The 11,641-nt window shown below is 44.2% G+C and overlaps 1 protein-coding gene across 1 annotated transcript in view; it reads right to left on the bottom strand.

Annotated features, from left to right (window-relative positions):
* Positions 1 to 5,820: 5,820 nt before the first annotated feature.
* Positions 5,821 to 11,641, bottom strand: part of Pou2f3 (POU class 2 homeobox 3) — a 79,466-nt gene continuing 73,645 nt past the window's right edge. Inside the window, exons 11-13 of the mRNA XM_026403494.2 lie at positions 8,467 to 8,533; positions 6,798 to 6,933; positions 5,821 to 5,860 (exon numbers count right to left, since the gene is read on the bottom strand). Coding sequence (XP_026259279.1) covers positions 5,821 to 5,860; positions 6,798 to 6,933; positions 8,467 to 8,533 — 243 coding nt within the window. The remainder of the gene's footprint in view (positions 5,861 to 6,797; positions 6,934 to 8,466; positions 8,534 to 11,641) is intronic.

Raw genomic sequence — 11,641 nt, 5'->3', positions numbered from 1 at the left:
ACTAGGATTTCAGGAATGCCCCACTGCACCTGGCCAATAGAATTAATATTGAAATAATTATAGTTTTTTTTTATTGTGAGACAGAGTGTCACTAAGTTGCTTAGAGCTTCATTAAGTTTCTTAGAGCCTCGATAAATTGCTGAGATTGGCTTTGAACTTGTGATCCTCCTACCTCAACCTCCCATACCGGAATTACTGGGTATACCATGGTGCCTGGGATTTTAGGAGATTTTTTAAATCCTGATGTCCTGTCCATACATCAAAGTGAATCAGAATTTCTGTGTATCAACTATTTTTATCCCCCACCCCCACCCGCCGCAATTCAGATGTGCAGAATTGAGAACCCTGCTCTGGAACTACTAAACCAGAATTTGAATTTTAACAAATTGCAAGCAGACATGACTAAATTTTAAATTTTAACAAATCACTATAAGATGAATTGGAGAAGACCTGTTACAAATGTGTTGAAATAGACCTAATAAAAGGTGATGATACCCTGAAGAAAGAAAACATCCCAAGATTCATTTCAGTAAATGGATAGTATGCAAATCTCAACCTTTCCCCTGTTTGTTTTGATTGTAGTATTTTTTTTCATCCTTTTGTATCTGCATTTGGGACTTTCTTTTTATTGCCACCATTTTCCATAAAAGAATATAGCCTTGGGCTGGGGATGTGGCTCAAGTGGTAGCACGCTCGCCTGGCATGCGTGCGGCCCGGGCTCGATCCTCAGCACCACATACAAACAAAGATGTTGTGCCGCCAAAAACTAAAAAATAAATTAATTAATTAATTCTCTCTCTCTCTCTCTCTCTCTCTCTCTCTCTCTCTCTCTCTCTTAAAAAAAAAAAAAAAGAATACAGCATTAAAGCCTTCAGGAGTCCAAAGGCTGAGGTGATTAAGGAAGGCACCTGTCCTTTAGGCTTGGGTGACTAGGATTCCAGGTTCAAGCACCATAACGTGGGATTAAACTTTATTAATTTATATATCTTTGGCCACATCTCTGTTCCACCAAAACAGATCCTTGTTAATACTGGAATCCCTCAGGAAAGATTTGGGTTATTAGGGAGAGCAGAGAACAGGAAACTTTTCACTGATTTAATAACAATGACCCAATAATCACAATAACACTGACAACACTTATACAGCATTGCCTTATTAACTCACCAGACATAACTCAAGCATTGTTCAAATACTAATTCATTCAATCCTCATCATAACAGTAAGGAATGGGATCTGTTTTTACATCCATTTTACAGGTGAGAAATTAAGGCACAGAACAGGAGAGACTTTTCTCAAAGTGACATGATTAATACGAAGCAAAGGAGGCTGAGGTTGTGGCTCAGAAGCAAAGTTCTTACCAACAAGTGCAAGGCACTGGGTTCGAGTCACAGCACCACATATAAATAAAATAAAGGTCCTTCAACAACTAAAAAAAAAAAATAGGAAGCATAGGTGGGCATGATCTCAGGGAAGATAATTTAGGGGTTCATGCTCCTAACCACCAAGATATGGTACTAACTGGACTAGATCTCCTAATATGTATACTATGTTTTGCATTTGTATCTCCTACCACAGTAGAGAATATTAGAAGTTGTTTAGAGAAAAAAAGAAATTCTACTTTAAAAATCTTAATTGCCTGGGCTGGAGTTGTATCTCATGGTAGAGCACTTGCCTCACCCTGTGTTTGATCCTCAGCACCACATAAAGATAAATAAATAAAGGACAAAAGAAAAAGGACCATATCTAACTTAAAAAAATATTAATTGCCTATTATGTGTAGGCACAATGTTAAGTATGGGGACACTGAGAAAAAAAATAAGCCCCAACTCCAAGGGTCTGCTTCCACACTGTAAGGAGCATCTGCCATAGACAGGCTGGGACATGCTGGGACTCACTAAGTTGCTGGCCATAAGGAACAGCAGCCATTGACATGCTTAGTCATGTCTGCTTGCAATTGATAAGGAGCTGTAAAGGACACTAGCTATAGGCAACCTTAGCAATGACTGGTTACAATTGATAGGGAGCACAGCTCCATGGATATGCACGAAGAACATGCCCAGTTGCAATTATATCACCTCACCAGACGTAACAATGGACATTGACTTTCACTGGGTGTAACTAATCACAAATGTACACCACCAACTTGGAACTGTATTTAAATTGCTTGTCCTGCCACCTTAAAGATTTTTTGCTCCAAGGACATCAGTGAGACTGGCCACCTTGCTGACTGTCCAGGACTGATTCCACCATTCTCTGACATCCAGCCATTGGCTGGAGAGAACCACCAGACAAGGACAAGTCTGCTCTTTGGGTAAGAGAAGTCACGTGGCATTGGAGGTATTTTGGGGCTTGTGGTTAGCCTAGGATTGTGTGATTTGCTTATAGTGTTTAATTATCGTGCATTGAATTGTAGTTGGGGTGCTCCCGCACACCCAACACTTTTTGTATTAATTGTTTATATTTGATGATTGGTGTGATTAAATATATACTGGCATTTAAAGACAATCCACCTCCGAGTAATTATTAATAGCACCACTTGCGACACACACACACACACACACACACACACACACACACAATCTATGGGAGCAGAGGAACCCCCAAAGATATACCAGGAGCATGCAAAGTACCCATAGAGGGGATCACTGCACCCAGAAATTTAGGCCTCAGGCAGACTTTCTTATTCGAGACCTGGGGTTAATAAGTGCCTTCCCTGAATTGAACCAAAAATCCTTTGCCTTAGGAGCCCACAGTTGTACTCACCAGCTTTGAGTGAACTAAAGATCAAACAAAGAATGAAATAAAATTTGAAAAGCAACAGTAACAATCTTTTCCTCTTTTCTTTCCCCACTAACAATGATTGGTTGTTGCCCTTAGATTCTTATTTATAAATAGATGCTGAAGAAACTAACCAAACTTCTAGTCAACTTCCCTGGAATTATGGATTTCACAGAATCATGCAGACATGAAAGTTAAATTTGTACTCACTTCCAGGTTAGACTCTGTGCAGCAAATGTCCCAGTCAATGGAATCTTCAGAGATGGAACAATTAGGCTACAATTTTGTTTTTCATAAAAATCATGGGCTGCTGGGTATGGCTGTGCATGCCTACACTCCCAGTGACTCAGGAGGCTGAGGCAAGAGAATTATGAATTCAAAGCTAGCCTCAGCAATTTAGCAAGACCCTGTCTCAAAATAAAAAAAATAAATGTGTGTCGGGGGGGACATGCTGGGAATGTGGCTCAGTGGTTAAGCATCCCTGGATTCAATGCTGGGTACCAAAAAAAAAAAAAACCAACCATGAGCCCTTGGATGAAAACCAGAGTTTGGAGACAGTGCAAGAGACCAACTTTCAGCTCACTGATTTTAACTAGATCTGTTCTTCCCTCCTCCTCCTCCTCCTCCTCCTCTTCTTCTTCTTCTTCTCTCTCTCTCTCTCTCTCTCTCTCTCTCTCTCTCTCTCTCTCTCTCTCTCGCCCTTTTTTTTTTTTGGTGGATTATAATTTATTCTAAATAGGGTCCCATTCTTGTGGTTGTGGATCTTTTTCTTGAGAAAGTAACTGCTACCAATAGCCTTTCTCCTACCTCATGGCATGAACTACAAGTCTTAGAGTAAGCCCTATTCAAACATCCGGAGGAGTCCACTCCTAAGGATTTATGTGTAGGTTTCCCATGTGGATGCTACTATTTGCAACAACTATTTAATATTAATTCTAGTTTTTCCCCATTCACCATTACCCAGGGGTGCTTTACCACTGAGTGACATCCCCAGTCCCTTTTATTTTGAAACAGGGTCTTGCTACATTTCTGAGTCTAGAACTTCAATCCTCCTGTCAGTCACTGGGATTACAGGTTTGTGTCACTACGCCCAGATGTGTAGCTGCTTAAGTTTTTATTCAACTAAGAGAAAACACAGGATGCCTTGTCTGCATCTCAACCTTCTTCATATATATGGTTATGAAATTTACTCTGCCTTAAATTTCTAAGGCTTCATGTTGTGAATAAATTATAATTAACGTTCAGGACATCTGAGATAAGAGAGATTCGCCTCAGCTCCACCTCTGGAGTCTCTGAGTGACGTGGTCTTAAATATTCACCATTGTCCCACTTACAAAATGAGGAAAAGAATTCTTGCCTACTGTGCCCCAAGATAGTTGTATCCCAAGAAGTAAGAACTCTGAACTCATCAGGGTCCTGTGTCAATGTAGGCCATCTTTAGCCTCCCCTTTGGGGGCAATACACTTCCTGTACCAATTGAATCATTCTTCTCACCCCATTTCTTTATATGCACTCATATCCCCTCCCCTTTCCCACTCCTCACAAAGAAAAGGCACAACACGGTAATCTAAACCTCTTCTACCAATGATGACGTAGTTTATATCATCACTATACAGATTTATTTAGAAACCGAGAGATTCCTTTGGGTCTCAACAGTTTCCTGGATATGCAGTCTTTAAAAAAAAGAAAAAAAGTGACCATTTCTGGGATGGCTTCATGTTAGAGCTCTACACACTGGCCCACAAAGGAGACTCTAGAGATAATATTCCCAAAAAAAGTCAGCAGACTCCCAGCCTGAGAGGGAACTCTGGAAGTATTTCACACTTTGGTATTTTTTTCCTTTTTTCTTTTTTTTTTTTTTAAGAAGATAAAATATTACAGAGACATCTTCAAAATTCACACCTGAGTTAAACATCTTTCTGGAAAATTCCACATTAAGGAGAGAAGAACATAATGTAAAACCAGGAAAGCACTATGTACAGGTTGCCAACAACATTTGTGTGTTTGCTCTTGGGTTCTTCCTTTTATGTAGCCAGGAGAAAGAGGGAGGGTGGGCTAAGGAGAAACACAGGGAAAGAGAGGGAGAGCAAGTGCTCTTGAACTCTGGGGTAGATGTGAGCCAACAGAAGAGCACCAGGGGGCAGAGCAGCATGCCCAGGGGACAGATGGTGGCTCAGCCATCTGTAGAGAGGAAGGTACTTGGAGAATGCAAGAATGGATGGAGCTGGCTGGGTGCGGCACATGCCTGTAATCCCAGCAACTTGGGAGGCTGAGGCAGGAGGATCACAAGTTCAAGACCAGCCTGGGCAACTTTGTGAGATCCTGTCTCAAAATTAAAGATAAAAAAGAAATAGCGACATAGCTCAGTTTTTGTAGAGTTCCCCTGGATTCAATCCCCAGTATCCCCCACCCAAAAGAGAGAGAGAGAGAGAGAGAGAGAGAGAGAGAGAGAGAGAGAGAGAGAGAGAGAGAATCTGTTTGTAGAAAGAAAGAAGGGTGAGCTTAAAAAGAAAATAGGATGAAATGGTGAATCACTGGGAAAACTACTAAACAGAGAAACCATCAGGCTTTGGTAGAGACAGGATTCAAATCTTTCCACAGATTTTGGGATCAGTTTGGGATTGTGGCTAAGTTCAAAATCAAAACCACTGTCTCTGGCAGTATGGCACGCCAGGCAAATGGCTGTCCCCAGAATCCCATGGATGAGTTGGAGAATAATTACAAGAAGTCCTTTTCTCTGAAGGACTATTGCCTTGGTGAAGTCATGGTAGAAGCTCAGGGCACAGGCAAAGACGGTGAAAACGGAAACCTCCTGGGAGGGAGATGTATTTCAAGAGCATTAGAGTCAGCACATGGCTCTATCACAGTTTGGCTCTCTGGAAGCCCTTGCTCTTGAAGAAGGCAAGAGTCTGGGTTCACTCATAGTGGGGCTTTTCTTCCACGCTTCTGAAAGTAATCTGTCCACATAGAGAGGGCGTGGCTCCCTTCCTTGGGGGTGGGGGGTCATACAGGGCCAGGTGCAGCAGGAGGAACGTTCTGGTCTCAGTGGAGGTAGGTGGGATGATTCCATCGGTACCAAGATCTGGAAGGAAGAAGGAAACAGGTCTATCATAAAGTAACTAATGTGCTTGGAAAAGATGGAAATGGGAGCGACCACTAACACATACAGGGGTTTTTCTGGGGTGAAATGAAAATGTTCTGGAACTAGGTAATGGTAATGGTTGAATGACCTTGGCAATACACAAAAAAACCCCACTGAATTGTAGACTTTCCAATATGTCTCATACCTCAAAGTAATTTTGTAAAGCTCCTAATAATATATTATTTGGTGTTTCTCTCTCTCTCTCTCTCTCTCTCTCTCTCTCTCTCTCTCTCTTTATCTCTCTGGTACCAGGGGAATTCCATCTTTGGGGACTATACCACAATTGGCCAGTAAAAGCTGACTGTCTTGTTGAACCACCTGGATTGGGACAAGCAGATGCATCTCTTCCTACAAGTTCAGGTCTGGAACCTAGAGTCCAACTTCCAAAGCCCTGGAGGCTGCTGTCCCCACTGCTGCCCAGGTGGCAGTGGGAATAGGGGTTGGCATCACCTCCCTCCTTCCTGGTGTCACCCATGCCTAAAGCCCAGGGTGTTCTTTGTGCTTAAGCTCTTGGCTGGCGTCAGAACATCCTGAGAACCGGGTTCCTGACATGGACCAGCTTGCCCCTGAGCCCAGCAGAAGACCTGGTCCTTTCTGACAGGATGGCTTGGAAATTTCCATTGTCCAAGTGAGGATGGAAATTTTGGCTTTGTTGACATCAGCTCCTTCCTAGGACAGCCCCCTGGCTGCAGTTTAATTTTAAAATCCCTGCTCCCTAGGGATATGGTCCAGTCTAGTTGTCCACTCTGTTCTCTCCCTGCCAGCCCATTCCTCTGTTCCAGTCCTATGACAAGCTCTCTGTCCCAAGGCACTGGTCCAACTCCTCACATGCCCCTGGGCTTGCCGGCTGCCTCTGCACTCTCCCCCTGGGTCTTACCCTGAGGAGTTAAAGCTGGAGGAGGAGTTCATGGCTGCTTTGGAGTTATTTTGAGACGCAGTGGGACTGCTGGCGTGGAGTCCTGAGCCAGGAGACGAAGGCCTGCTGTTGTTCCCAGGGGAACAGGATGACGTTACTAAGGACAAGGAGAGGCAAAAATAGAGGGAAATGAATGCTGTTGGATCCTGGGATGTTGTGATATGGCCTTTTTAACACCTGACTTCCTGGTATATCCCCAAAGGGACCTCACCCTTCCCCTACCCATCTGCCCACTTCCTATCGCATTAGCATCAATGTCCACCCGCTGGCCTGACCTGTCCCCAGAGAGACTCTGATGGCAGATGCTCTCTGCAGCCCAGGCCCTCAAGAGCAGTGTGGCTGGTTCTGCAAGTTCAGGACTTGCCAAATGCAAGGAGGATAGATGCCAAAATCATCCTACTTCACGACACACCCTGGGCTGGGCATCTGTAGCCCTAGACCAAGAGGCGAGAGGGGAAAAAGAATAAGAAACATAGGAAAAAGGAGAGAGGAGGAAAGAAAGAGAAGCATACAGGGAAAAAGAGAACCCAAGCACATAACTAATGACTCTAGTTTTCCCCTCTCCACCCAAGAAAAGGCATGTGATCTCCTTGAAGGAGTGCTGAACCAGGAGAAAGGGGACTTGAGTCTCATCTTGGTCCTGGGTCATTTACTAAGCAGTTCTGTGGCCTGTGCCAACCTGTTTCACTTCCATAAACTCTTTTTTGTCCTCTGTAAAATAGAAGATTTGGACTAAATGGAATTCTTGTGTTTGGGCTTCCCAAACTGTGTTCCATGCATAGGGTGACCTACATTTTACCATCAAGCTAAGACACTTTTAAAAATGGAAGAGAGAGCTCGGTGTGGTGGTATACACCTATAATCCCAGCGGTTTAGGAGATTGAGGCAGGAGAATCACAAATTCAAAGCCAGTCTCCGCAACTTAGTGAAACCCTAAACAACTTAATAAAACCCTGTCTCAAAATATAAGAAAAAATAAAATAGACTGGGGATGTAGATATTAAGCACCACTGGGTTCAATCCCTGGTGCCAAAAGAAAAAAAATAATAATTATGATAATTATGGCAGGATATGAAGCAGCCCCTGTGGTTGTCCTGGGCATATTTGGACATATCACCAACATCTCTGGCTCTCTGAAATGCTACAGGTGATTTTTGAAAAATAGAATCCTGTTAAAAATTAGTTTGAGCCAGGTGTGGTGACACACACCTCTAATCCTAATGACTCGGGAGGCTGAGGCAGGAGGATTGCAAGTTTGAGTCAGCCTCAGCAACTTAGCAAGGCCTTGTCTCAAAATAAAAAAATAAAATTAGTAATGGAAAACCCTGCCTTCCTTCGGCCTTCTCTACAGCTCATTTTGCAATGTAGTATGTGTTTGATTGCTGAGAAGTGCTGCCATTAAAACAAACACATTTGTCTAAACTTTTCTTACCCAGAACTTTCCAAATTTATTTGATCATGGAATCCTGTTCTCGGCATGGATTTTAATGTCCCTTGAAGTGCATTTATGGGATGCTAGTTCTCCTTTAGATAACAGGATATTAGAACTACAAGGAATCTTTTCTGGTTCTAATATCCTGTTATCTAAAGGAATTATGGAGCTATCTAGAAATATTATTTTTAAGCTCACCTGTTCCAGGCATGGTGCTGTGGACAGGAGGGACAGGGAGGGGGCCCAAAGTCCCTGAGGGAGAGACCTGAAAGGCAAGAGAGGCTGTAAGTATCCACTCCCACTACCTTTTCCAACCTTGGGTCCTACTCCCAACATGCTGGGTTCCAGACTGCAGAGACCAAGGCTTGACTTCATTGATTTCCTATTCCCCAAACCTACACCCCATTCTTCTTATAAGAAGGCCTATGGACCACGTACTGCCCCATCCAGCTCTAGCCCTGGTCTGTTCTGGAAGCTCCCTGGTCCTGACACCCTGCCTTCCCCCACACTGCTGTGCCCCAGCAAGGTTTCTTTGACACTACCAGGCTGAAGGTGCCTTGCCTGAGTGTCCTGGTGGTGAAATGAGCAAGCCTCAGGGCTATGCTTAGCAGATGCTGCCAGCTGCTGCCTCATTTCCAGTTCCCACTTCTCCCTTCCTGAGAAAACCCTGCCTGAGTTCAGGGCAGTGGAGTGCAGCCCTAGCAACCTTGCTTCTGGCCAATGCCCCCTGATGGGTGAATGCACCACAGATTCTCCAGAGACAAAGGGAGGAGTTGAATGTTGATCACTGGAGCTTTTTATTTTGCCCTGGATACTCTGTAGCATGTCAAGTCTGAGATTAGAAAGGGACTTAAGATAACTGAGTTTGAGCTCCCCCTCACTGTCACTACCCTAGAACAAGATATAACAGAATGGATGGATCTGGGCAGAAGACCTGGCCCCTCATCCATCGTCTGCATGAGTCCAGGCAAGTTATTCAACCCCACTGAGATTCAGTTTTCTCATCTGTAAAGTAGCAGAAACATCTCCCTGATATTTTCTTTTAATTAAGATTTAATGAGATAATGTCCATAAAGCTTCCAACCCCATGGCTGGCAAAGAGGGCCAGCTTGTTAAAGGTTAGTTTCCTTCCTTCCTAAAGGAAAATGCTCTCTACCGATGCACACCTCTAGATGGTTTTCAACTCGTCTTCTGAGCTGAACTCTGCATGCTTTTACTCCCCGCTCCTTCTCAAGCTGATGTGGGAGCTCTAACCAGAGTTTTCAACGGATATTGACAGACAGTTCTGCCAGGGGCCTGTGATGTGACACTCCTCCCCTCCTCGGTTTGGAACAGCCTGTCCTAACAGGATGCAGCATGTTCTCATTTCCTAATTAATCAGCAATGGTTCTCGCCTCTTGCATTTACCTTTCCTTTTACAATGAGCCTCCTCAGTAGGCTGGGGATCTGAGGAGGGTGGAGACAGGCTGGGGCACAGTTTGGGAGGGGTGGCCCAGTGCTGAGAGATATAATCGGTAATCTCCCTCCTTGCTGCCACACCTGAAAAATTTGTTGTTGTTGTTTTCAAATAAATAATAATGTTTTTAGTCACTGTGACCCGCTCCCAGCTCCTGTCTCCTTCTGAAACCAGGCTGTGCATCTGCAAACATACAGACATATATATGTTGCCCTCCCCTTTTTCTGTACTGGGGATTGAACCCAGGGTCTCATGTACACATGCACCCTACCCCTGAGATATATCCTGGCCCTTTTATTTTGAAACAGGGCCTCACTACATTGCCTAAGATGACCTTGAACTTTCAGTCCTCCTATCTCAGTCTCCTGAGTAGCTGGGGTGATAGTGTGTAGCACTGTACCTGGCCCCTTTTTTATTGTTTATAAATATGGTAACCAAAATTATGCCCACACTGGTGTGCAGCATTTTGCCTTTTTCCTTTTTCTAAATTAACTATATATTTTGGAGATCATTTCATATCAGAACCAGAAGAAACCATGTCCTTGTCTTGTGAAGACAGGGGAAAAAGAGAATGACATCTCATGTCTGTGTGTTATCATGTGCTTGTCCCCTGTGGCTGCCGGCCTTGGAGGGCAGGGCAATGCCTGTGCAGTTCTCTGCTGTATCACTAGTACCTTCACCCAGGCCTGGGAGTTGCAGATCCTCAAAAAATGTGATCAGGGAATGACAATAACAAATGAAGCTCACTCACCCTTCCTCCCATGTTGGTGTCCTGGGTGGAAATGAACCACTGTGAGACCTGCCTCCTACATTTTCTAACCAAAGCCCCATCTTCAAAGATCCCAAAGCTCTTATGGCATGGACCAAGTTCCTTAACATGGCCTCCAATGCCCTACAAATGCCCACCCCTGCCTCCCACTCCAGCCTCCTCATTCACACTCTGTTTTGCTCCTGGGCTCCCCCCATCCCAATCTTTATGATTCCTCTTCTCCCCATCCCTGCCAGACTCAGGGCCTTTGCATATACTCTCTCCTCTGCCTAAAATGTTCTTTCCTATGGTTGCTCCTGCCTAAACCCCCCAACTCAGACACTTTTCCCCATTCATGTCAATAGTGCCATTCTTTTTTATGAGGTCGGTTTAAACATAATTTCTCAGGGAAGCCTTTGACACCCTGGACGAGGTGAGTCCTTAAACACCTGCACATCCTCTTTGACACCCATCACAACAGCATTTATTCAGTGTGTTTTCTGTAAGCAGGAATCACATGTATGTTGTACACCATGGTATCCCTAGTACCAAGCATGCAGTGAATACTTGAAGAAGCAATGATGAATGGCTACCATGTTATTTCCAACTTAAAATATTCAGCGGTTCCTTGTGGCTTTCAGGGTAACGCAGAATCCATAACACATCATTTTCCAGCCCTCACCAACCTTTCTAATTTTTAATCGCAAACCCTTGGCTGGAGCCAGACTGAAATATGTGTGATTCCCCACAGGTGTCATGCTGTTTTATAACTGCAGGGCTTCTCGAAAGCTGCTCCTTCCTCTTGTATGCAGTTCTTACTAATTCCTAATCTCTTCTTCAAGCATATGAGGGGATCTACTCTCCAGGACCCCATTCTGATTTAAGTGACTTTCACGTGTTCCTGTGACTCGCCTATAGGCTCGCCCCTGTTCATACCTCTCACACCACCTGCTTGCAATTTCTTGGACTTTTCTGGCTCTTCCTTCTCAATTTCTGTCCCTGGTCCTCCTTCTCTGCTGGGGGTACACGGGGTTGGGGTGTGGACCTTCCTCTTTACTCCCTCCATACAAGCTTCACAGGGAAACATCTTCTCTCCCAGGATTTCAAGCTTGGCCCGTGTGCTTGTGACTGCCCTGTCCAGGTCTCCATCCCGGCTTCTCTTCTGACCT

Source organism: Urocitellus parryii, chromosome 4 (genome assembly GCF_045843805.1).
Source record: "Urocitellus parryii isolate mUroPar1 chromosome 4, mUroPar1.hap1, whole genome shotgun sequence".
In the NCBI taxonomy this organism is placed as follows: domain Eukaryota; kingdom Metazoa; phylum Chordata; class Mammalia; order Rodentia; family Sciuridae; genus Urocitellus; species Urocitellus parryii.
The sequence above is the reverse complement of the archived record's forward strand: the minus strand, read 5'-3'. Positions and strand labels throughout refer to the sequence as shown.